The sequence below is a fragment of the Agelaius tricolor genome, unplaced genomic scaffold (genome assembly GCF_023055355.1).
Source record: "Agelaius tricolor isolate 1412-34295 unplaced genomic scaffold, bAgeTri1.0.p SCAF_1, whole genome shotgun sequence".
Taxonomy (NCBI): domain Eukaryota; kingdom Metazoa; phylum Chordata; class Aves; order Passeriformes; family Icteridae; genus Agelaius; species Agelaius tricolor.
This window is the reverse complement of record NW_027269261.1, coordinates 95473001-95500372: the sequence shown is the minus strand read 5'-3', so window position 1 is coordinate 95500372 and position 27372 is coordinate 95473001. Positions and strand designations below refer to the sequence as shown.

The following is a 27372-nucleotide window of genomic DNA, read 5'->3' as shown; positions in this document are numbered from 1 at the left end:
ATTCAGTTTGTTCTTTTCCCACTGCAAGTAAGACATGTGAGAGAAGAGTGCAGTCAATAACATTTCCTGTCAATCCAATCCAACCAGCCATGCTCATTGCTCTGCTTGCAGACGTTACTTGACCTACCCTCTCATGGCCTTTCCTTCCTCAGAGATTTCTATTAAAAAAAGACTAGACTTGCATCCTTCAAAGTTTGATATTCATAATTAATCCCTGAAAGATTCCAAGGATCCTCCAAGGATCTGCATTGTTATCGACATGACATCCAGACAAATGAGTATGAATGAAGGAAGAGTTTACAAATTTGACCAATATTTTGAACTCTTACAAGCATTTTAAGCTCCATAGGTGCACCGTTCCATGTATTTACTGCTAAAGGCTCTCAGAGAGCCCACTTAATTGCAATAAAAACCAGACAGCAATTCTCACCCTGGTGCACTTCATTGAGATTGAAGATACATTGGCAGCTATAGTCAGTAAAAAAAAAAGTAGGGCATTGAAAATTATTACAAGGTGAAGAGAGAAAAATATTTCTTTTTTAATTTTAAGCACAGCCCAAAAAGCAGCCTTTCCCACTTGGAAAAAATAGGAATTATGACTGAAGCAGAATATATTTGTATTTCAAGTGACAAACACAAATTTAAAAATCAAAATATTTTAATAACCAGTAATTGTGAGACATCCCCTTGCTCATTTACTCTATCTTAGACTAGCAGCTACTCCACAGCCAGTTTAACACATTCTGCAAGTTTTCAAGGGTACATTACCCTTATTCTGTAACTCCAGCAACATGAATACAGCACTGTTAATAAAATCTTACAAGGTACTATTTGAAAGCCCTGTTCTGCCAGGCTGTACTATGCAAATAAATTATTATATGTAGTTACAGAAAGCTAGCACACTGGAAATGCTGCCTCATTCCACAATTTATCCAGACATACACATTTAAAATCTTAGGCTACACAAGTAATTACTTAAAACCAGTCATGTGATTATGTGATAAATAAATAGTTTAGTTTAAAGTTGTCTGTAGATTAAGCTATTTGACCATGCATTTTTGTAATAAATATGCAATCCCAGAAATACAACTCATTTAAAACTGCATTTACACTTAACGATGTCTTTTCATCCAGATAAAAATAAATATGTTCAAGAACAAAACCAAATCTCTTATTAAATGGTTTGCAGAATTTATTAGGTCTCTTTTAATATACTCCATACTTTATCAAGCTAGTTGCATATAAAGTGATCTCCACCATATACATTAGAGTTTCTGTGCATCATCTAAAAAAAGTCACCAAAAAGTAATATTTTACAGGTTGCAGTTAACTTTTAATTAACCTAAAGGTGAATCCTTCTGTAATTTAAGACACTAACCTGCACATTGCGTCTAACTGCAATATTTAAATTGTGTTTCACAGCAAGCTAAACCTGCATTTCAGGGAAAAATGTCACTGCCATCTCAACTTCTGAAGTTCTATCATTTATTTCCTAAACACCACAAAAAATTAATGTGGTGTTCACTCCAAAGAAGGAAAAAGTATACAATTCCCTTAAAACAAAGCCTGCTCAGAATACATATGCTTTAAAAAAATTAGGAAACTCCTTGAGGAAAAGGAATTCACCCCAGTAAAAGGAATTCACCCCGATGTATGAATGGAAAAAAACCTTTTAAGTTCTTCTTGATTAATGCTAGGTGCTGCTCATAAAAAGCAAAACCAGCAAAAAGTGAACTAGGATTGGATATGACTTAAAGCGAAGAAAATTAGAAAAATATTATATCTGCAACAAGCATGTCCCAATTTAGAACAATCTTTTAAAGGGTCTCACGCAGATAATTAACAAATAGGTTTTCTGGTATTTTCATAGGATGCTCATTTACTGGCCAGGCACATATATTGTAAATATACAAAGAATCCAGAGTGCTGAAATTTACGGAGCACTTAAAGGATTTAATATAATAGAGGTGGGTAGGACACAGGAAAAATATTTAACAACTTGTATAAATATATTAAAATCTCAGCAAGAAATGTAGGAGCCCATGCACACAAGACAGTAAATTGAAGAAAACATTTAAGACTTGACTTCCAACAGCAATGACACCTTGAATTCTGGAAAGTCAACAATTTACAGCATCTTATAACCATCTTTCTCCACACAATCTAAATGTACTGAATCATATTGACATTACATAGCACGTGAACAAGCAGCAGATGCATCAAGGGAACAGGAGCTATATGCATCATGTGGCCTGCCCAGTTAGAGGCAAACATCAGAAAAACTGTTTCTGACATAGGCAGAGATACAATCAATAGAGCTAATTGTATACCCGTCATTTTCAAGAGTTAATCCACAGTATGGGAAAGGGGAGCTTTAGGTAAAAGTTATGCACCCAGTCTCAGAAATTACAGAAGCAGAGAATTGTCTTTCAAAACTGGGTCCATTCTGGACTGGCCTTGATGCACATGCAGTACACTTATTTTCAGAATGCAAGATTAATTGGGAATGTCTGCACTGGTGTTTCGATTGCCATATTTGTGATGAATGAATAGCAACACCACTCCTAAGAAGAAGCATATGGACCCAACAGTGATGTAAGCTATTCCCAGGAAGGGATTTTTGCCTCCCATCCATGATATGGTGCTTAGGATCATCCTTTTTCGTCCATCAAAACTGTGTACAGGATAATCTGAAAAAACATTTAGGAAAACAAGAAGCAAATTTCTAAACCCAGCTTGAAGTGGGCGCATGAAAATTTTCATCATTTCAATCAGGTTCCAAATACTAACTGCTGCCTCTGGAACTGGAATTGCAAATATGGAACATTCAGCTGATCTTTTTGGATAAAACTAATCTGGGCATTGTCAGCTACTTCAAAACAAAAGCCATGTTAAGAGACACTAACCCTGAAGAAGAGTAAAATGCATGATTTTATGTGTTTATGAAAGTAGCTTCAATAAAGTGAGGGAAATATAAATTTTAGTCCCTGTGTCTATTTGCTACAAAATTTTTCTTTACATTCTGTTTTACACGCACTCCCTACAGTTTTACAGCAAAGAACACTGCAGTAGCTATATAACAGGTATCATTAAGTGCTTTTGAATTTTAAGAATTCAGTAACTATGACAACCCTCCTTCTCTAGTCGCCTGCATTTCTACCTAATAGTCTCCTCAACAAAGAATGACAGACCTTCACCTGATCCACAGCTCTGTTATTTTTGTGACCTTCAGAGTCAGTCTGCCTTTCATCACATAATGTCATCTCACCTTGAAGTTACAGTTCTTAAATTCCCTTACTACCAGGTACCTCTGTTCTTTCCTCTTTTCCTATGCCTTTCTCAGTTCCTTCCCAGCACCCAACCAATCTGATTTCCCTGTCTCTATGGGGCTATTAATGCTATAAAACTAGCACTTAGAAGAAGTAAAAGATGCTAACAGTCTATCTGGGTCTCAGTGCCACTTTTCAACCACAGCTCAATACCATCTCTTTTTAGAGATGGTAAGAAGAAAGGCTAGTTCCATCTGATAACTTGCAGATATCTAACTTTGCATAATCCAGCTAAGGTCTGCTTTCAAAGGATACTGTATGCAATATCCAAAGAGTATTTTCCAGCCTGTAAGGTAGGCTGAAAGTTGTTCTTCCTTTCAATGAGACGATAGAGCTTGCGAAACGTTGGCAGAGCAGCTGTGCGCATCCACACGATGAAGTCCTCATTGATAAAGCCGTTGTTGTCAGGCTCTGAGTCCAGCATATACACTGGCTTGGGCCAGTTCACAGGTTTTGTTGTGCCTAGGATTAAACAAAAATAATAAAGTATTTCAAATACAAAACTGAGTAACACAGTGGCTCATCAAAATCCATTCTAATGTCACAAAAAAAACCACGTTAACTTCCAAACAGTATGAACAGACAGGCTGACTCACTACTGTTGCAACACACTGGGCTGTTTAAGAACTTTTTATTTTGTAGTTTTAATAGTCTGAATTCAATAAATAAGTAACATAACAGCACTTCCATTTGTTTAAACAAGTCATGCAGGTGGGAAGTCATGTCTCAAAGCACTGCTTGGTGGGTAATTCTCCATTATGATGATAGGCCCTCTGCTCACTTGGTAGAATTTGACAACCACGAGCATGTAATATTGTAAACATCATTTCAGATTATGTCCAAATGCTTTTGCTACTGTTATTGGAAATACAATTCCACATTGTATTAAGGTAAGGTATCTGCTTTTCCAAGGGTAGCCATCACACTGACAACACGTAATTTGGCTATGACTAAGCAAGAAACCCACATCAGGTTAAGCCTGAAGTTATTATATACCTTGCATAAACACACATGCTCTAAGAGCCCTAAGAAGGGGCTTTTTCAGACATAGTAGCCAAAGAAAACTTTTATTTGACAAATTTTATATAATCTAAAAAATGTGACACATCAGTCACTTCTAATAACAAAAAAAAGAATCAGTTTTTTTAGAGAACAGCACAACCTAGACATAGAAACATTTAAATGAAAACTCCGTATGAAGAGTTTCATTTAACAACTGTAGGATTTCTTTGTAAGTTAAATCCAAACACGATAGAACTTGTATCGGTCTTGACTGGAATAAAATTAAATTTCTTTACAGTGGCTGGTATGGGACAATGTTTTGGATTTGTGCTCAACACATTGTTGACAAAGAGTGATGTTTCTGTTATTGCTAAGCAGTATTTGCCAGCATCAAGGCATCTTCTGCTCCTCACCTGTGAGGAGGTAGGAGAGGTGTCCAGGAGAGACTGGGCAGGGACACAGATGGGATAACTGATCCCAGCTGACCAAAAAGATATCCCATACCATAGAAAAGGGCAGGTAGAGGTAGGCAGGGCCTACTTTAGCTCAGGGACTCAGATGGCAGTGAGCAATTATTTTCTTTTGCATTACTTGTTTTTCTTTGGTCTTATTTTCCTCTCTCCTTGCTGTGTTTTTGGTTTGGTTGTTTGTTTTTAATTACTGAACAGCCTTTATCTCAACCTATGTGCCTTCTCACTTTCAGCCTTCCAATTCTTCCTTCTACTGAGCAAGGGCATGGTTAGTGAGACACTGTGTGATGCTTAGCTGCCAAGTGGGGTTAAACCCCGGCAGTGTACATTTTTTAGTATTCAGGGTACAAGAAAAAATCAGAAATTAAAAACTACCAAATTAATGATTACAGTAAAAGTAAAAACCAAACATGTTTATGAGGAACTTGCAGCTTTTATTATTTAAAGACAACCTTTCAAATAGCAGAGTAGTCCTTAGCTTGGATTTCTTCAGAGAACATTTATTTAGCACATTCAGTAAAATGTCTGAGGTAAAACTCTGAAATCAAAATGTGATTGAAATCAAAAGTGAAATCAAAAGGTGTTTGAAGCATTTTGCTGTTCTTCAAATTTCACTTTTTTTTTTTTTTTTACCTTGGAAAAGCGCAGTTAAGTTGTTTCCATCTCCTGTAGGATTCCTGAACTTTACATTTTTATCTGTCCACCATGCAATGCCTTTTTTGATCAAAGTAATTGGAGTCCTTGTGTCATTATCGATGCGGTATAACTCCAGTGTATCTAAAGACAAAATCAAATTAGAAGACCAGCTGCAGAAACATTCCTTAGATGATCATGATAAGCACTGAAACAATTACTTCCAGGAGAAAACAAAACAAAGATAACCAGGCAAGGCATTTACTATCTGCCTGACACAATAACAACCTGTTCTGTAAGAATCAATGTATATGAGATAGCAATTTATTATCCATATATGATATCTATGTTTCTACATCACAGCAGTAGCATATTCTCACAACAGGTATTTCCATCCTTTGTGTGCTATAAGATTAAATTAATTCTCCTAGCAATTTTTAAACAAGTACAAGCAGTACAAGATATTTATTTTATTCTGAACAATGAAAATGTGTTAATTCAAAACAAAAAAAGCCCACACTATCCAGAATAATGTGCAACACAACAGATAACATACACTAGATCACAGACCCATATAAATGATAACTTAAAATTGTGACCATACCATTAAACATACTGTTGGCAATAGCTCCACAAGGAGCAATGGGTTTGTCCTCGTTTGTGCGGTAAGGCTCACATTCCTTACTTGGATTCTGATAGTTAGAAAGAAGAAAGGCAAATGAGTCTGTCCTAGTTCACACAACTAACTTGCTTTTTACTACATGATCAATACGAATTATAATACTTTACAATTATTTTCAGTAAACAAAACATAAATTCCTTATGGATGCCTACTGTTATGCAAAAATTTTGGTACCTCATTATCATGCAACTAAATAATTTTTGTGGTGATTCATGCAATAGACAGAAATTAGTTGCTCATTCACATCCAAGCATGAATACCTACAAGTAGTGAACTGTTGTCTCCATTTAGCTGGCTGTCATCTCGAGATTTCACGTAACGACGGTGGTTTTGATAAAAGTTGGAAAGTCCATAATACATGAATACATTGCTCTGCAAAAAGCAAGATGGGGAAAGAGGGATTTCATTCACACAAACCTGCAATTTTAAGTTCTTAGACTCTTAGGTTTATAGCAACATTCATAAAGTAAGAACCTCAATCCTCAAACTTCATACTGAGTACACTGAAGTACTGTCCTAAAAAGGCTTGAAGTCAAACAATATAAATGTGCCACCAACTATCAGAATGATATTCACTAGCACCAACCCCAATACCTTGTCCAATGTAGAACCCATAAGCCTCATTTGCCTCCAATCTGCCAGAAAGCACTTATCTGGTATTTCCAATTCCTGTTAAACTGAGATTTTTTATATCATGCAGGAATAGCTCATCTACTCTCTAGCTGTGTGACACATAGGGTAACTCTGAATGTGTAAAACACAAGCATTCCACTTAATGTTTTACATTTCCAGACAAATGGAGGCATTAAGAAACATCTCATCCCTCCTGATGAAAAAGGGAACACTAAAATCAGATCCAAGTTCAAAGGAAAACTAAAACTAATCCTCTAAAATAGAAAAAAAATACTTAAGTTGCAAAACTTTCATTTATAATATGAAATAAATCATATAAACTGTTCTGACTTCATCCTGCATACAGGGCAGCATACCTCAAATGCATGTTCCAGTGTGAAATTGATGGTGCATGTACAAGGGGGTGTGCTGTCCCAGGACACATTTAAGCATTTGTTGCAGGGACTAGAAGGTTCTGTTCCTGTATAGTCAATCTGTAACAGAAAGTGCAGTCATTAAATTACAATGGGAGAATAAAGAAAAATTATTAAGCAAGAGAGTTGCTGAGGCATTTATTTTGCAATCATATTATATCTCAACACCAAGAGGACATTCAGGCCTATCTGATAATCTCAATAAGTCTTTTCCAACCTTAACCATTCTGTAAATGAGTTTTTGATTCTGACTATATGCTTGATTTCAGATGCAAACAAATTAAACACTGAGGTTAAATTACTCCTGGAGCAAAACCAAACAAAACCAACAAGGCCCCCACACAGCCACAACCCTGCCCCAAACCAACCAAAAAAACAACACCAAAACAAAACCAGCAGACATTCCACACAATGTGATGCTTCCAAACACACACACTATGAAAAGCAGATCACAGTTTTTACATTCTTTCCAGAGAGATTAAGCTTTTAAAAGTCTAGCTATTTAATGTAAAAAGATTTGTGTTAGAAAAACTTGCTTTGTTGGCCATTTTTAGCCACCTAATTGGAAGAAAAAAATTTAAAATCACTTAATGCCCAAAAATTGTCCTAAACCAGGAAAGATTATTACACCAATATTGTTTTGTCAGGAATAGAAAACTAATCAGTATATGGACAAGAAAGATGATCAGTATTAATCTGGCTTATACAGTATGTTCTGTTTTGAATATTGTAGATCATAAAAAGCCTTTTTAAAAAATCTATACATTCAGCCTTATCAGCCAGAAGCTCACCCTACAGTCGAAGCCAACTCAAGTAACTTGACCACATCAGCTCTATCTCACATGTAGCTCCAGCAAGTGTGGCAGGAGAAAGCTTATGTCTGTCTACAAAAGATGTATTTCTACACTTAACATGAATTACCTATTTCAGAATTTAGACTCAGACTGGTGAAATATATACTCCACTGCAAAAACACTGTGCAGCAGCAGTAGCATTTAAACTAGAACACCTATACAGTTATACGAAAGGCTGCTGCAAGTGGTTTGTCCTGATTTATGTTTGTAGTGAAAGGCATAACCAAGAAATAGTGATTTATGACTGGTCCTAATGCCCATATTAAAGTTAGCTAAAATAAACACACACAATGTGTTCAGGAAAGAACTGAAGCCTATTTTCCTCAGCATCTTCTTCAGGGTCTCTCTTCCCATGATTTCTTTAGTATCTATTAAGCTGCAACCAGCTCCATCAGCAAACACCTTTGTTGACTAGCATTTGCTCTGCTGCCTGATTTCTGACAGACAAAACCTACACGCTAATGAGCCTAGCTGAAACTAGACAGCTTCAGAAGCTATTACCTGGCAGAGAGAAGGAGATTGAGAGAGGATCACAATCTTTACAGCTCAGCTGAACACGATATTAAGTTTATGCTGATCTAGAAATAGCACTGCTGCAGCAGCCATGACCAGCTTTGTTTAGCTACAGCAGACAGACCCCACTGCTGCTCTCAATGAACAATGCATCTCATTTGTTGAAGGCTAACTCAGGGGTGGGGGTGTTCTGCTAAAGTAAGCTGAAGCAAGCATTTCCTTTAGAAAGAACTTGCCAGTGAGAGAAGTTGTTTCAGGTCAAGAGCGCAGGCTAAACACTAAGATTGCAAGAGACCTAAAGACGTCACTTTTAAAGATGTAATGGACTAAATTCTGTGGAGCATGAAATTGATGTATATTGAAGCAGCATTATGCTTTGATGCACTGTTATCAGCTTGCATGCTATCAAAGAGCTTTCCTGTACAGTAACTGCCAACACAAGTGTATTTTTCTGCATCCACATTTATAGATTACATTCAAGAGAGCTTATTTAAAAAGATGAAGGCATCCATCTTCACCTCTTGACAAAGTAACACTTTTGACTGTGAGAGCTAAGGGCTGACGATGGAGTCCATGACAAGAACCTGCCTGACCCGTCTGTTCTGTCCTGTCGGATCACCCAACAGCTGACAACCAGACACAGTGAGCCCTTCCAAAAATCTCCAGATTTAAGGACATTGGGTCATTGGGTATATCCAAGTTATTCCACACCAACAGCCTTTCAGGCTGACACACACCTATAGAAGTAACATAATTACTGCATACACATAATCACTATTTGTGATTTTGCAAATTTCATACTTTGTCCTACTCTGCTTAACCATTTCTTGTATAAATCTGGTCCTCTTTGTAGGTTTTATTAATTTTTGTATCATTCCTGACATGGGGCTACAGGAACGGCACACAAGGCTGAAGATGCAGGCAACAGTAATGTACTTACTTTCAGTTATCTGTTCCTAGCCATGTCTTAAGTCAATCTGGCTTTTTATCTACCATTATGCATTTCATAGCAGCAGTCACAGCACAAAGATCTCTTTCCTACACATTTAATACTTTGTATATTCCTCACATTTTATCATATATTAATATGCTCTGTCAATGCTTCTTATTCACTCTGTATATATTTAAAAAAAAAAAACAACACTCCAAAGGAAAAAAAAACCACCTCCAAGAAATGAACTATTTCAACAACAGACTCAAGATAAATGAAACCATGGAAAAATGCTAGAGAAAACACAACAAAAACCCAATAGGTCTAGTACACTTAAACTGTTGGAAAACTTCCACCTTTGAATTCAAGACATCTTATAAAGGAAATCAATGGAAGAGATACATTTTGCTGCTCAGTCTTTGCACCTGTAGAAGAACAGAGCAGTCCTCAGAGATACTAATGGCTACCATACCTTGTTCGGGAAGAGTGACTTGAACCTAAATATGTATTCAGGGTCACAAATTATACATCCTATTCAATTCCAATACACTAAGTTTACAGGCACATACACACAGATTTGAGAGCTATGCTGTTGCCTAGGAGGCAGGTGTAAATCACCACCTGTGCTTCCTGCCCTGATTACATTTCTAAAAAAGCTTAGTCACTATGTAGCTGCTCAATGTCTTGTCTCCCATAGCTAAGCTTACAGCTGTTTGTGAATAACTTTTGGAGGTTATAACAAAAGCCAGCATTCTAAGCAGGGATGTATGTCATCTAACCAGGTATGTGACAGCAGTGTCTTAAACTGCCCCCCTTAGTGGTGTTTAGAGCCCAGATGTTGGTCCTAATTGGTAAAATGCTTTATCTGTGTTTTGCAGCTGCAACTATAAAGCCTTTTTTGATTTAAACTTTTTTTTTTAAATTCAGCTGCCTTTAGGATGATAACCTCACTTGCAGAGTGTCACTTCATAAAACAAGTATGAGGATCAGGCAACTGAACACAAGTTTTCCCCTTCTGACTTAGCACAGGCTCCAAAGTCCCTCCTGTCCTCACAAAAGCCTAACAATTGGAATTTTGAGAATTTCAAAGGTGAAAGGGTAAATCCATACAGTAAAACAAACAAATGAAGCTCTTTTCAGTCTTGACTATTCTGAAATGGGAGAGGATTGAAGGCTTGTGCCAACAGGTCTCTACTATAAATGGTTACTGCTGCTCTCTATACACAACCTGACTGTGTAGGGGAGCATTGGTTGTGCTCCCAAACTCACCTACGACTTTTGTGCCAAATGTTAGGTGGGAACAGCTGGTTTCTGGGTTCTACTGGAACTTACCAGGAGTACCTGACTGAGTTCCTTAAGCAACAACAGTATATAAAAATCCTGTGTATGCATACAGCAGCAATATAGGCACAAGAAGTCACATACATTTTTGGACTCATGAAAACGATGCATTTCTTGTTCCCATAGACTAATGCAGATTCAGTCATAAGGGAAAAAGGATATATTTGTCCAATTATAATGATCTAAAACTTTGTACTGATTTACTATAGAAATGGCTATTTTAAATGCAGTTGTCAACAAAAATCAGAGTTAGCAAGGATATTTTTGTACTTCTCTCCAGGAGTCTTGGAAACGTGCAATTGTATTTACCTTAAATATGCTACAACATGACAATTTAAAAATCTTTGTGCCCATGACAAGTTGGCCATGTTCTCTGAAGCACCTGTGCCAATTTTCAGATGTTCAGCACAACCCCAACACTTGTTAAAAGAAGCACCTGTTTTCTAAAAAATATGCTTACATACAAATTAGGATGCTGTAAAACACACTTCAGCTTTTGGGTTTTTCCCTTCTGCTTTTCTCCTTAACTGTAACTGTAGATCTTAACATAAAAGGAGATAAAATTGGTTTCATTATAACCTTATTTACATTTTAAGAGAAATATGGAAAAACCATTCATTCCCTACCTCATGATTTCTTTAGCTAACTGGGCTTGAGTGGCAACTTGCCACCAGCCAAACTACTGTCTTAAACACTACTTATTTGAAAGTGACAGCTTAGTCCAGTAACTGGAGTGATTTGATCCACAAAAATTCATACTCTCCAATAAAAAAACACAATGAACAACCACACACCTTCTTCCCTACAATCAATCTCAGTCAAACTAGCTCACCAAAACTAACAGCTGTCAATTGCTCCTCAAGGCTGCCCATCCCTAAGCCCTGTACGTTATTTCCCTTCAACACAAACTGGTTCTGTTATCAAATGGATCGATCTGTGATACACAGTTCAGTTTCAGCTAATGCTCAGCAACTTTTCAAAGCAGCAGCATGGCTGGTTATCAGATGTAAATCTGATAAACTCAGACTGGAGTTTTGTAAGTGTGAATTAGAAAAAGCCATACTCTTTGATCCTTGTTTCCAAGCTTACTCTGGATACATTGGTCCCCCATACAGCACCTGCAATGTTGAAGCATCGGTGCAGGTAAGAATAACAGCAATACATTTGCCGCAGAGCTTTGTCCTGAAAATACAATTACTTTGGAACATTTGGAGATAAATAATGGACTGCCACAGGCTATCCCACGGATGATGCGCTTATTGTCTGTACTGCTGAGGAAAAAAACGAGCACTGGGCTGTGTCGATTAAAGGCAGGCAGTAACTTCCCTGGAAGCTCCCTCGGGAGCACTGACAGAACTCACGGAAGAGCTCCAAGCCTATCCGGAGACTACTGTCAACTCGGGTGTCTGCTCAAGGTAATTAATGGACGCTCTGCTGACGGGCACCGACGTTAGGCCGGATCGGAGCCTCCCGGGTCCGCCCCGCACAGCACCCGCCTGGTCCCCGCCGCGTCCCGGCCGGCCGGGAGGGGACCGGCTTTCCCTGGAGTCGCAGGCGGCCCCCGGCAGGCGATCCCCCTCGCCCTGCCCTGCCCGGCCTCCCCGAGCGGGCCCTGGGCTCCCAAAGCCCCGTCCGGGCACACCCGCCCGCGCACCTCGTACTCGCGGATGTTGTTGGAGGTGACGAAGATGCCGATGCCGATGGGGATGAAGATGAGGCCGATGATGAAGAAGGCCGGCAGCACCGTGCCCGCCGTCAGGATGGGCTGCCAAGCCGGCAGCCGCTGCTGCTTGAACGCGGTGTTGTCGGGCTTGCGGGTCTTCACGGCGCCCCCGCCGCCGCCGCCCACCGCGCCGCCGCCCGGCACGCCGACGCCGCCCGAGGGGTGCCCGTCCGCCTCCTCCTTGGCGCTGTAGTTCACCGCCATGGCGCCGCCGCCGCCGCCACCGCGCGACACGTGACCGGGGGCACCGCGCCTGCGCACTCGGCCGCGGCGGCTGCGGGAGGGGGCACGGCGGGCGCGCGGGCGGGGACGCGCCACGACCGCGCGCCCGCGCAGATCATGGAGTCCGGCGGTAAGGGAGTCACGGAATCGTCAAGATTGGAAGAGACCCGCAAGATCATCCGGTCCAGTCATCCACCCGGCACTGCCCCTGTGACCCCTAAACCACGTCACCCAGTGCCAGATCCAGTCACCTCTGGATCTTGTCACGTCCAGGGGTGGTGACTACCGCCTTCCGGGGCAACCTGTTCCCATGCCTGACCACCCTAATAGTGAATATTTTTTTTTCTAGTATCTAATTTGAATCTCCCCCGTCTCAGCTAAGGCCATTTCCTGTTGTCCTCACTGCAGGCACGGCAGAACAGACCAGTCCCCGCCTGCCTCCAACCTTTTCTCAGGGAGTTATGGAGAGAATGATGTCCGCCCCAAAGCCTCCTTTTCTTCAGGCCAAAACCCCCCAGCTTCCTCAGCTGCTCCTCACAGGATGTGTTCTATGTGCTGGCCCGGCAGGCTCTGCTCTGGTGAGGATTAGGATTCCAGATTTAGGGCAGGGTTGGGGTAAGACCCAGGCCCGCAGCCTTGTCCTCCCCTCTCAGTGCTCCAGGAGCACTGCCCCTCATCCTCCCTGCTGGCATGTGCTGGCTGACCCAAGGCAGCGTCCATTGGGGCAAAAACAGAGAAGTCAGCTTTGGCTTCCTACCCTCATAAATAGGATTAGTGCTGCTGTAGAGATGTAATAATGCATGAGAGATTTGAGAGTTTCTCTTAATGGAGCCATGTGTGCCAAGCACCACTTTTGGGAGCTCTTCTGCTCTGTACTCCTGCTCTGCTGTCAGGAGGTGTGAGTGAATCAGTGCAGTGGATACAGAATCACAGAGCAGGTAAGGCTGGAAGGGACCACAGAGGGTCATCTGGTCCAACCTCCCTGCTCAGGACTGCATCCAGACGATTTTTTAATATCTCCAGTCAGGGAGACTCTGCAGCCTCTCTGAGAAATCTGTTCTAGTGCTCCATCAGCCACACACACTGAAGAAGTTCTTCCTTGTATTCAGGTTGAACTTCCTGTGCATCAGTTTCTGCCTGGTGCCACTTGTTCTGGTGGTTGGCATCACTGAGAAGAGTCTGGCTCCCTCTGACTCGACACCCCCATTTAGGTACTTGCACATATGGATGCTGTTGTTTCCCCTTAGGAGCTAACCTGACTGCATTAAATAGAATCACAGAATCAATTAGGCTGGGAAAGACCTCTGAGATCATTGAGTCCAACCTTTGACTGAACACCCCCATGCCAACTACACCATGGCACTTGCTACCATTTACAGTCTGTTCTTTAACACCTCCAGGAACAGGGACTCTACCAGCCCTCCAGGGCTGCCTGTTCCAGTGGGTAAAACCCTTTCCATGGAGATGCAGTCACCTGGTGGAATGCAGTGTGGGAGAAGGTATTGTATCCCAGAATACCTGCTCTAGCAGGCATTGCTCAAGCTAATGCAACCTTGGAAGTTCATGTTTCTCACTTCATTGGCACTTCTGCATTAAAGTCTGTTTTGTGAGGATTCTCTAGTCCTTCCTATGCAGGACCCCAAGAGTGCAACCAAACCCACATTCAGCAAATATTCATGTATTTACCTGATTTCAAGGAAAAAAGTAAGTGGAACTATTTAATTAAATAACTTTATAATGTAGTTCAATCTGAAGACTTTTTAGCTGGCTGTGGAACAGTTTATATAAAATAAAGGCCTTTAAGTTCTCTGGAACACCGAGAGCATCAGCCAAGACCACTGGGGGGAGCACCTGATTTGTGCAAATGTACTTTGCTCTGGAGGCACCAAAGGCCTCTTGACATAGCATAGGAAATCCGGATATATATATAAATGTCTAAAATATAAGTATTAATTCTGTGCCTAAATAATTATATAGGGTACAAACGTTAATCATATTCCTTGTGGCATCTGTGCTAAAACTATATTTCATTCCTAATTTATCTTTTCCACTATCTTGTGGACCCCAACTTTTGCTGCCATTCCCCCTAAATAAGCCCGTTGTCTCTAGTACCACTCTTTCCTTTATTGTCTTCTGTTTGCAATTATTACCTTCAGCTGTAGTAACTTTTATTCCCACAGCATCACAGAGAATCCAGAGAGATTCAGCCTGGGATCGCAAGGGAACAAGACTGCTTGTAAACCTGTGGTGAGAGATGGCAAGAAATTTCCCTGGCAGCAGGATAATCAAGGGGCAATCTTGGGAAGCTGGAACCTGATGCTCTCAGGTGTGACAGGACTGGCAAGAAAGGGCATGATAAATTAGTCTAATTATGTTTCACAACAAGACAAAAAGAAAACTCACTGGCTGTAGAGTTTGTCTCTAGAAATCTAAATATTTGAGATTTTTTCATGGATTGAAACTTTATATTTTATCACTATAATTATACTACACAGGTCTTTAAGTCCTCTTTAGACAGTAAGAGATCTCTAAGGGAAAAGTAGATCTTTCACTGGTTTTCTATTGCTTAACAGTTTCTGATATCAATACCATATATATATATCTATATCTAACCTATATCTATACCTATCTATATCTATATATTTAAAATCTATATTTCATGTTATCTTAGTGTGAAAGTTCTTCCCAATTACCTCTTTTAAAATTACAGTACTTGTAGAAATTAATCACATTGTTAGTCTATATTAATAGATTTCTTCCTGAGTGTCCCCAAAATACAGCCTAATTATGTGGCTAATGCACTTTTTTTACATATTTATCTTAGATTCATATTCAAGTTAGGAATTGTAAAAAAATTTACTAGGAACATAAATGCAAGATGAAATCACCGGTCTCCTACTCCAAAGTGTTGCAGTTCATCAAAAATATTTTAAAATCCAAATTATTTCAATACACCATTGTATGTATGCTTTGAACAAAGCTTTATTTTGGGAAGCTTAAAAACTTAATCTAAGTGCAAAATCATAAAAGTTTATGTATTTGTTTATGAATCATAAACTTACATTCATAATGAATTGGCTTTATATTAAAATTTAGACAAGGAAAAATATTTTTTACTTCGACTGGGACCTTTTAAGTCTAGACTTAATTTTGGAATACCATTTTACTTGTATCCTACTCATATTTAAAAGCTGAAGTTTATTTCAGGCATGTCACCATCACTTTCAAATAGCCAGGAATTTTAGTCCAGCTGAGCTTAGTGTAGATCTTAACATGGATAGGTTTCAATTCCCAAGTAATGTTTTGAAGACAGAAGATCTGGGTCACTACAATGTTCATTCTGCTTCACAGTAAACTGAAATGTGGCATGCACTAAACTTTATTCACCTCAGCTGTATTGCTCTCTAAAAGCTGGAATTTTTCTCAGCTTGCACTAAAATATGATCTACAGACACAACTATGTTATTGGCATATATTGTCTGTTGTACAAAAAAAAACCCCACTCCTTACAAAACATGGTGTACCAGCTAAGTATAAGCTATACCAACGAAATTATTCTTCTGCCAGGATAAGCAGCGCTTAATTTTGATTCCTCAGTATGGCTGTATTAGTAAACACAATGGAGATCAGCTCCACAAAAGTTCATACAGGTGCCAGAATATCCTGCTTCTCTAGAGTGTCAGCATTTGCTGCAGAACTCATATGTAAAAGGAAAAACAGCTCCCATGGCTCCCATGAAGACCAAATTGACTACACAGCAGTGTGATATTCCAGCTTCAAAGATGGACCAACCTAACCATCCCAGTGGGATGCTGCATTAATGCAGTCTTTCTGGCATCTCACAGCACATCTCCTGCAAGCAACACGGTTTTCCTTTCCAAAAATTAATTTCTCCCAGTAGCTTCTGCAGTTAAAAATCTGCAGTATTTTAGGTATGTGCCAGTGACTTAGATTAAAAATCATTGGTTATGAAATATAAAAGGAAAAAAGACCCTGCCTGGATTGGGTGTAGCTTTATTTATCATTCATTCAAAAATCATGCTAAGTATAGCTGCCACAGAACTCTCTGGATGCTATTTGAGAAGCTACAGCCACCAGTGTAAAAGGGGCCCCTCAGCATGTCAAGAGTGCCTGGTGTCTAGTCCAGGTGCTAGTCCAGGACTAAAGATTCTGACAGTACCAGTCAAACATCTCTGCCTGTGCTGTGAAAGCACAAGGTTAGAAACAGTTAAGTCATTAAGGGCTTGGTGATTGGTCCATCTCTGTATCGTAACTTCTGAGCCTACAAGAAAGATGGCGAGATTTGCATGGGCATGTAGTGACAGAACAAGGAGGAATAGTTTCAAACTGAAAGACAATAGGTTTAGAGTGGATGCTAGGAAGAAGTTTTTCACCTTGAGGGTGAAAAACTGGAAACATTGAGGGTGAGACACTGGAACAAAATGCCCAGAGAAGCTGTTGAATGGCTTTCCTGGAAATGTTCAAGGCCAGGTTGGATGGGGCTTTGAGAAACCTGATGTAGTGGAAGGTGTCCCTGCCCATGGCAGGGGGATTGGAACTACACAATCCTTAAGGGCCTTCCAACCCAAACCATTCTATGATTCTATGAATCAGTTTCACCCTGTACATCACTGTGACACTGTATGAGACACCAGTCAAAAAAAGGAACTTCCAAACCCATATTCTGTTCCCATAAACAAATACATAGATGAGCAATGCCAACCTTAAGAAACTGGAGGGTAAATTTAAACACCTGATTACATTTGCATAGTTGTGAAAATTTATTAGTTACAGTGTAATGAAAATCAACTTTTTTGGTACAGGCAGAAGTAAAAACTTACTTTATATAGAAAAAAAAAATCACAGCTTTAAAAACTGACTTACATAGTTTAAAATGAGTAAATTTGGTTGTATTTCAAGGCATTGGACTTTAATACTTAATTTTATGCCAAACCATCACACAGTGCAAGAAATATTCTGCAACAAATTCCATACAGCAGACTTCAGAGTATTTAGTCTCACAGAATCTCATGGTGGCAAAAAAAATATACTGAATACTTTTCCATTTAAACAGAAAACATTGCTGAAGTTACATTTTTCTTTCTTCACGTACTATTACAAAAATATCAAATTGCAAATTTGACAGTGTATTCTACAAATAAATGCGTCATAAGCAAAAGGAATTGCAACTTTGGCACAGCTACTTTACAAAGTGTATTATAAAAATAAATTATATGGCAAATATCAAACAAAATCAAGCACGTGCCTTAGGCTTTGCAATTAAAAGTGAAATTCAGCTGGCGGAAAGACTACTGCTCTCTCTCTGATTAGATACTTTTAAAATACCAGCAAGGCCATTGGTTTTTAAAGCTCTACCAAGAAAAAAAAAATATATATAAAACCTAATGGAAGCACTAATACTTCCATAAGTAATCAGTAGCACAAGTGACCCTGGTGTTGATGGCAGAGAGCTTCTGCAGTGATCCATCCACAGGCATGGAGGGTAGTGCACACAGAGAGCTCTAGCGGGCGGTAACTCATCTAGAGTTGACGCGTAACTGGTGAATGATGACACTCTCTAAAAGAAAAGAGAGCAAAACATTCGGGTTTATGGAACTACAAACGCATCGCAGCTTACTTTAAAGAAGAACAATTACAGTGGAAGTGCAAGGCATTTTTCTAAAAAGTGTCACAAACATACTCTCACATCACTGCTTGATAAAACTGTCCTGGCTAATGCTAGAAAGGGAAACTAAATTAGTACCTGTTGAGGGCTCAGAGGGCCTTGGCTTCCACTTCAATGTCAAGACCATCATTTGGTTGTCCATAGGGAAAAAGGAGTAATACAGTTGAATGGATTAAAGCAGACGGACACCAAAATTCCAGTTCCACATCCAAATAGGTAGAGAAAGACTTGGAGTTGGGTGTCTAGTATATTTTCTAAGCAACTTCATCATAAATCTGGTGGCAATTCATAAATAGGCATGAGGAAGAGGTATGGGGTTCTCATTTTTTTAAATTTAAACTTGGTTTATAAACCTATGCTGTGTTTATTAAGCAACTCTTCTTGAATTTTGCTACTGACTTTATGGGGATAAATTTCAGCCACAGCTTGCAAGATTGGGTGTTGGCATTTTCTTTAAAATGCTGGGTTTAATTTGCCCTGTGTGTAGTACCAGAGGTCCCTGACCCTGATTAATCTGCTGAAGTACTAATGGCCTGGTCTTCTGTTCTTCTACCTATATATGCAGCTCTTACAGGCGACCTTTTTAACATAAGAATTTAACTGTCAATTAATGTTTTTCTCTGAAAAGGTGTATTTTATGAATTTCAAATAATGTAACTGTACCAATACTAATTAAAGCATACAGTTATACATTTTCAGAAATATTCATCCTAATTGAAATTACTTTTGTTACCTTCCTTTCTTAATAGTATGAAGATTTTTCAAAATTTAGAGGACCCAAGAAATGACACTTGATATAATTTTTGCCTTTTTTATAAATATATATATATATATATTTAAAATAAATATATATATAAATTTTGCAATTTTGTTGGCTTCTGCCTTTGTGTGCTTCCTAACTAATATTTGCAAGGTGTTTCATTAAATTACATTCTAAGAAGAAAGAAAAATGAAAATATTTTCCATGCACTCTTACTGTCAGAACTTTGCCACTAGATGGCAGATCCCAGTGCTGCTTTTCATACGTGGTGAAGTAAGAACAGGGATGAGGCAACGTCCAATAAAATACGTTAAGGCAAATGAAATAATAGAATTTCCCGAATTGAAAGTATTTATTTTCCATAAAATTTATCAATAACAAAATATTTTCAACAAGAAATGTATACCAGTTCCACCATATTTGAGCAGTGAATGTGAAAGAACCACAAACTATTGCATGATTTTACCTTACTGTTCTAACCGTGCTGTTCTAACTTGAAGCTCTTGTGGAATATGATGTTAAAAGCTATATTTACAAATTATTTTCTTAATATTAAAAATATTTTTTAAAGAAAAAAATATTTTTTCAATATTCACTGTGCACATTTATTAAGGTTTCAAAATTCTAAAACAATGGGCAGCCGAAAAATATCACGCTCTTTGTTAAGGCTCAGTCACTGAATAAACAGCAAAACTACAGTCGGTGTCTGAATCAGACACCTTTCTCCTACAGACCCAAAGAGTAATTGTGCAGAAAAAAGTAGGAGAAAAAATAATTTTTTTAAAAAATCAAATAATTTCCACTGTATTTATCTTCCATTCATTTTTCACATATCTAGAGAACACACACTCTAAGTTTGTCTCAGTTGTTTCTACTTGAAATCCTTACATACTGATTTGTATGTATGAATATATATATATATATTATGTACACACACACATGTCTAGTTACTAAAAGAGGTGTCTGAACAGTTACTAAGCTAAAATTAGAGTAGGGCCAACTTTGTCAGAGTGCTTTTGGGCCACCCTCTGTAGGAATATGATTATATTTGAAGGATATGATTAAATAAATTTTTCTAGGATTCTAGATGGGAATATTTCAAAGAGCTAAGTATTCCCTTAAACAAAACAATTTATTTTAGTGACAGAAAAAGAAAATGAAGTTAATGTAAAACAACTAATTCTGCTTTCAGTCCTCCTGATGTAAAGCAGAACTTCTCGAGGAAACACATCAGGATACCAGTTCATATAATGAAGCACATCAAGTGACATTTTAACATATAAAGTTTAATTTCTCCTTACAATATATACAAGTATCACCAGATAATACAAAAATGAATGTACCACAGACAATGCACACCCAAGCAACGGAAGAGAATCATACATCAGTATTTCTGTTTTTAAAATCCCAAGGAGAGGTTTTTTTCATTTAGAGAACCTGAGTGTTTCATACCCAAGAGCTGATAGCTCTGCACCTGACAGTAGTTAACCCTGGTTACATTTTAAGGAAAAAAAGCCAAGGTAAGAGCAATGTGTAGGGAGTAAGATTCAAAGTGAAGTTAATATCTATAATGAGAAATATTGCATATGATTTTACCCAAGAGAGCTCAAGCAAAATAAGGAGAAAGAGGGTAACTCACACTGACACAGGGGAGAAAACCATTCCCCTAAAGGAAAGCAAGTTCAAAAGATGAGCTCACAAAAATTCCTGCCAGCAAACTGTGTTTCAAAGCAACTCAATGAAATTGGCCACTGATGTGTGATGGGAACATATAATTGGTCTGAAAACTGTCCTGACTGTTGCAGCTTATGCCAAGTACCTGAAACCCAGAGGGACAGTAGCTTACTCTCTTTAAAGACCTGCTCTTCCACATCTGATCAGAATTACTGAATGTATTCATGTATTCTGCATGGCATATTTCAAGCAGTGACATATGACTTGGCATCCTGTTGGCTTGGATCAACATATAAATGTGGCTTTAGAGATTACTCCCATGGTGGTAATTACTATGTGCTGTAAGTGACTTGAGGTTTAAATACAGTAACGTGTTCTCCATGGGCATATTACAAAGAGTCACAAAGTGTTTGGTTTTTGGAAAGTCACACTAACAGGTGTCCCAAAAGGAAAAAAGGTGAGCAAAGTAAATCAAAATCTCTGTTTTTCTTCTACCATTTGCCTAGGATGTTTACTATTCTGAGAGAAATCCCTCTAGGCATTACAGTTGAAGCTCTGTGCTCCTTTCTCAGTCACACTTACCCAAATGTATTGATCTACTAATGACTACATTAGCAATACCCCTGTAGCAGTAAATCTGGTGGGATGGGATCTAACTCAGGGAACACAGTAGAAAACTTGCTAGGAACTAAACTTAAAATCAGAGAGATCATCTGAAGAAGTGAGGATGCACCTTCTCAGTCCATGTGTGCTGCTCATGAATGGGCTGGCATTTTCCCTGCTCTTCCCCCTCTCTACCTTACTGCTGGTGCTAAGCCATGTATTACTACTGCTGGGCTTGAGTTATCACAACTGCTTATATGGCCATGTCATCAGCCAAAACAGGGCTTCTCTCCAGCTGACACTGATTATGACTAAAAGTACAAAGATTACTCTGTCATCTGAGTTCCTGACAAAGCATTGTAACTATCATTATGATTCTGAGTGCATTACTTTGCTACTGAAATTGTTCCATTTAATTACAAAAAATCCAAACAGAATGACAGAAAAAAAGTTAAGAGAGAGAAAACATAAGGATGAGTGAAATGGTCATTTAGGAAGGCTTAGTTTATTATGCATTATAATCCAGTAATGCAAAATACATCAAAGTCCTGTAAATAAAGCCCTAATATTATCCTTTGGATTGATGTGTCAGAGATTGATTCTTTGGTGCCCTGAGGTCTGAACAAAGCTTGTCCTTGTGGCATTTATGACATCACTCTTGTGTTCATTCTTTGATGCTGTATGAAGGTGAGCTCATGCCCTACTCTTCCACACAGTGAGGCACTGCTAAGGTCTTGCTCCTCTTCTCTGCCCTCCTTTTCATTAAACTGGAAAAACTTCTTATTCTGGAGATTCCTATTGTTCTGTCAGGTTTGCATGAAATTGGTTGGTTGTTCAGTGTTATTCATTAGGGAAGGAGAGATGGAAGGATGGATGAACACAGACACTTCATCTTATAAGCCTCCTTTTCAACAGGGCCAGGCTCAAAGGCAGCCTTTGGAACAGGGACACAGATCTGGGGAGGGCTCCCTCCTAGTTCAATATCCTGAGCCCTCAACCACTCCCTTGTTTCTGCTCAGTGAATATGAAACATTCCATGCAGAACGGCTCAGCCTTTCCAGGAGGGAATGAGAATGCCACCTTCTTCCTCCTCAGCTGTCAGTGCTACTAGTGAACCTGCCTGCAGCTGATGTGGGTTTGAGTCTCCTCAGATACTGTCTCCTACCTTTGAAAAAAGGTTTCAATCAAAAGCTTTTGAAAATAAGCAGCACTACCCCTGCGTTTGTGTGGTATTTGATCTACTAGAAGGCATTCATGATCCTACAGTCATTTTAAAACACCAACTGGTTTCCTGTGCCCTCCTTCTTTCTTTTTCTGGCCTGTGAGCCTGGCACTAAGTTATGTTAAAGCCAGCCTTTATGCTTTTTTGCCAGATTCCTTTTAATTCATATCAGTTCCCCAGTTAAATTCAAACACTTGTGCCAGCTCAAAGGACAACCACATAGTCAGTGAGTACTTTCTTGGCTGGAGGTGACAAAAACAGGACTACAGCTTTTCAGTCCAGTGTGGAGTTATATCCTGACTTTAAGTGACCATGAAATCCTGGCTTGACTTAAAAGCCTCGGAGGAAATATGAGAATACCTGCATTATGGATCTCAGTGAGGTACAGCAGCTGCAGTGCTACATTTAAGTCATAACAGAAACACTGACTAGATAAGGTCCGTGGAAGAACATCAGGAAGATCTTCAGGATGCCTCTTGGGCTTAGGCATTGTTTTTAGATTTGGTTGTTTAAATTGCCTTTAGGAGCTGACCTACTGAATGGAGTATCTTAATGTAGTCACTAAACGTAACTGTCTTCAGATTCAGAGGCAATTTCAGTGTAATACAAGGAGTTAGGCTTGAACTTTTAAGACTTCTGAACTATAGGCTTTCTTTTCTCTTTATCTTACCCTTCTTTTACCTTCAGGAAACAAGAATATCAGGTCAATTAAAACAGATGTCAAAAGTTTTGAGTATAACAAAATACCTGGCTTTAGCTAATAGTTTAACCAGCAGCCCAATTCCAACTCTTTAGACTTATGCTGCAGAGCAAAAGTCCATTTTTGTTGTGCAGCCCCTGGGGAAAAATAACAGGATCCTAAGTCTGACCTCTCTGGAATTTCTGAAGTCTGTCTCATCAATCCTATGGACTCTACAGGAGCAACTCCCAGGCTATGCCTGCAATTCTGGCTCTAGCTGTGCCAGTTTGTGTGCCCTAGGTTTCAGGTCCTGTGAGGCTGGCTAGTTTCTTCAGGTGAATTAGTTTCTTAGACCTCAAACAAAAACAAAATTTTCAACCACAGGCACACACAGAACATTGAATATGGCAACAGTTAACTAAGGAATTAAGCTTCTTTGACACAAGAAAGGCTTAAGGCAGCTGTATCAAGCTACATTAGCTTGGGATCATGTTTGCAATATTATTTGACTGTTTTGACCTTACAGCTTCCTTCAGTAACAGTATTTAGAGTGAATATCCAGAAAAAACACTTTTTTTTCCTTTAAATATTTGTTTAAAAGTTTGTATTACAAAAAGAACAGTAAGATCTCAGCAACAATTTATTGACATACTGAGGCTTTTAAGTGATAAGAATTCCTTGAGAGGATCTGATGTATTTCTGACATATTAACTCACATTGCTTGCTAATTCCAGTTTCCAAGTTTTATCCAAAGTACTGGGAATAGGAGTTATGAAAAAATGCTACTAATACTGATCTTATTTTTGGATGTCATAGGAACTAGAACCTTAAAATTAACAGGCATTTTAGGTGCTACACATGTAAAAAGCCAAAACCTACTTTTTTTTTTAATGTGGCAAAGAAAAAATACCCTTCATGTGAATAATAAAATGCCAGCTTTACAATGGGATAATTGTCATATCTGGATGTGAAATTGGAAAGCAGTGCAAAGCAGATGGAAAACTAAACATTGCTTGGATTGAATATAATTTTGTTGACCTTTGGTGACAGAGTTCTTCCATCAAATATCTTCTCCCAGACTAAACTTCGTATTTCAGTGCATTTTCCTTTCTGTGAATTTTATTTATAATTTATTGGTGGTCTTCCCACCTTGCATTCTGTTTTAACCACTGGGCCCTTTACAGCTCTCTGAGGTGAGTGAAGCATTATACAACTTTAAATCCATCATTTATTGGTCTGCTCAGCTTCATTTCTTTTGGTTGTGACTTTCTTCTATGAAAACTGATTGCTTAATGGAAATGTGCTTTAATAACTCTACTGTTATTAAATAAACAATCATAACAATCATTAGCATCCACACTATTTCCATGCTGGAAAAATTCCTTAAAACATGCTTGAAAAATGCAAACATACAAATGAGGAAATCACAAAGAGGGAAGGAAAAATGATGAATCACCATGGTATTGTAAGGTAGTCTTCATTTTATGACAAAACATTTTAAACAACTGAAAACTGAGGGTAATTTCCTTACCAAACCCTCTCTCTTTCATTGTGTGTACCTGAGCTATGCCTTCAGATAGCAATTCCTGCCACCAGCAGGCTGTGCTGCCTTATCCTATAAGACATAAGGATGCTTGGCAAGTAAGGTTTAAATGTAAGACCCAAGACCCAACCAGGAAAACTGAAAACCTAGTCAGGTCAATGGAATGAGGTGCTTCATAGCCATTAGTGGTCTTTGGAGCAGGCATAAATGAATTGTATTGATTTTTGCCAGATAGTGTTTCTCAAGCTTTTGCTGAAGACTAAACACCTTCTGGCTCACAAGCCTTCATCTGAGCCCTGAGCTAGCAGTATTCCAGTGTGTGTAAGGTCAAGGACTTCTTCTAAGTGTTGTCTACAAGTGTTGACTCTCTCTGGAAGAATTAAATTGCTGGCAAACGTTGTGCAACATCCCTCTGCCCCTGAATTTAGTACTATCTTGAGAAAGCAGCTCACCACTGAGAAATGGTGCTTTTCATGGGAGGCTCCTAGAGAGGAGGCCACATGGTCACATGGTGCCCATCCTTCCTCTCCTCCCCTCCCACACACGAGGTACTGGCTTTCATTAAAACAGGACCTCAATGCACATGGCAAGTCTTCTGGCATTGCTTCCCTAGGCCATGTGGCATTTCAATAATGTGATCAAGGCAGAAAGGAAAGTAGAGCATGCAGCTGCAAAGGTGGAAAGTGATCCATTAAGGTGGAAAACAATCTAGTAAAAGTGACCACACCTCCTTTGACCTACTAAAAAGTGACCAAGTCTATCATTAAGAATTCCTGATACAGATTAATAACTTATTTCAGTTACCCATTCTCACTTCCTAGACTGGAAACCTTAATTGCCTTTTTGACAGCTTTTTTTTTTTTTAACTTGAGTAAGAAAACAAAAGGATTTTGTTATTTAAGTAGTCAGTGCACACACTTATTAGTTTGTTGTTAAGTGATAGCTGCAGGACTTTGTTAGTACAGGCAAACGTGAACAGCTACACAGACAGGGGAGCTGACTTCCACGGCAGCAGTAAAACCTGCAGAACGTACCCCCTGAGCCACCGCCATCAGCCCTGGCCCCCGCCCAGGGAGGCAGAGCTGCTGGCTGAAGATTTCTTCAGTTCTATTTTCATAGACTGAGTCTCAGCACGAGGCTCGAATTTTGTCACATTTCCTGCTCCTGGGGCTGCCACTACTGGCTTTCCTGCTTTCATACCTTTTGACACAGGAATGCGGGTGGGTGTAGGTCTCGGGGATGACCCATCCTGTCCTGTCTGCAAAACAAAGAGACAGAGAAAAATACAGTGAATCAAGGACTTTTTCTCATACATGCTCATCTTATACTTTGCTTTGGTTCTTCATTTACCTCTCAAACAACAATAGCCCAAATCATAGCTATTAGCAAAGTAATATTCACACTTGGAATCTGGCCGTGGTACATACTGCTAGAGTAGGGCCAAAGGTACAGCTGCGATCAAACGAGTTTCCCAGAGGTGAGGTGCAGTGTTTTGAATCAAGATGTCACAAGGATGGGAATTTGTGCAAATCTCCCCATTCTACAGCATGACACAGTTCAGGATGACCTTAGAGGCTACTACAACATTGGCTTGGCTCTCAGGACAGGTAAAATATTAGCATCTTGTATAGACACTAGCACAGGTCTTCAGAACAGCATAGTCAGGTGAGGCTGATGAACCCAGGGTAACTGCCAGATTTTGGAGCTGGGGCATGATCACTCAGTATTGTAAATAAAATTGAATTTTACTTCCCAAAGTATGCTGAGCTCATGGCTGGGGCCACTTATTTCTGCACCGGGAAGAGCAGGGGGTTGGGAGAGAAAGAGACAGAGAGAAGATCTGGATTTTCTTTTCCTGTGGCTGTGGCAGGAGGGATGTGGGAAAGGGCTCTCCCAGTCCAAGCACAAATCACAACTTGAGAAACTCTGGTAAGGGTGAAGCTGCTAACCCTGATTTCCAAGGATACCTCAAGGCAGTATGGACATGGTCATTTTACTATCTCTGCCAGTCTTCTGCCCTGGACAACAGCCTAGCAAGCACACTAATCCTCAAGTTTGAGTAATTCAGAATTTAAGAAAAAAAAAAAAAAAAAAAAGAATAGCCTAAGTGGTTGGCTTGGGGCTGGCAGACCCAACACAGCTCCTGTGTCCGTCTGGAGCCCCATCTGGAGACCAGGCCAAAGCTATCCCATAGCTCTGGCTGGATAATGATGTGCATACTTTTCAAGGTCAAATCTGGAGCTACCTCATATGAACCATGACTTAAAGAAAATACTTATAAACATGACAGTTCTGGAAGGAAAATGGGCTTTATCTCCTGCAGTGTGCAATACAGACACAAATAATAATGGTGACAGCTTCAGTGTCTTGGCTAAATTTCATATGTGATTGACATTGCTGTTCAGATTATGGATAAAGACTTTGATCTCACAAAAGAGAACAATTCTCCTAAAATCCTG

General features: G+C 39.3%; 2 protein-coding genes across 6 annotated transcripts in view; both read right to left on the bottom strand.

The window, feature by feature from the left end:
- Positions 1-640: 640 nt before the first annotated feature.
- On the bottom strand, positions 641-12784 carry TMEM30A (transmembrane protein 30A). Its single transcript, XM_071444610.1, has 7 exons — positions 12456-12784; positions 7106-7222; positions 6381-6488; positions 6039-6126; positions 5435-5578; positions 3585-3791; positions 641-2690 (listed from the first exon to the last, which is right to left on the bottom strand). Exons 1-7 carry the CDS (start codon positions 12726-12728, stop codon positions 2497-2499), a joined length of 1131 nt encoding a protein of 376 aa, XP_071300711.1. The 5' UTR covers positions 12729-12784; the 3' UTR covers positions 641-2496.
- A 4719-nt stretch (positions 12785-17503) lies between these two features.
- The window catches only part of FILIP1 (filamin A interacting protein 1), a 102143-nt gene continuing 92274 nt past the window's right edge, over positions 17504-27372 (bottom strand). For 4 of the 5 annotated variants that reach the window (XM_071444570.1, XM_071444561.1, XM_071444596.1 and 1 more), the window contains 2 exons: positions 25948-26171; positions 17504-18324 (listed from right to left, as the gene is read on the bottom strand). In XM_071444570.1, coding sequence (XP_071300671.1) covers positions 25965-26171 — 207 coding nt within the window. In that variant the 3' untranslated portion in view covers positions 17504-18324; positions 25948-25964. The remainder of the gene's footprint in view (positions 18325-25947; positions 26172-27372) is intronic. The other variant, XM_071444579.1, reaches the window with a different exon arrangement.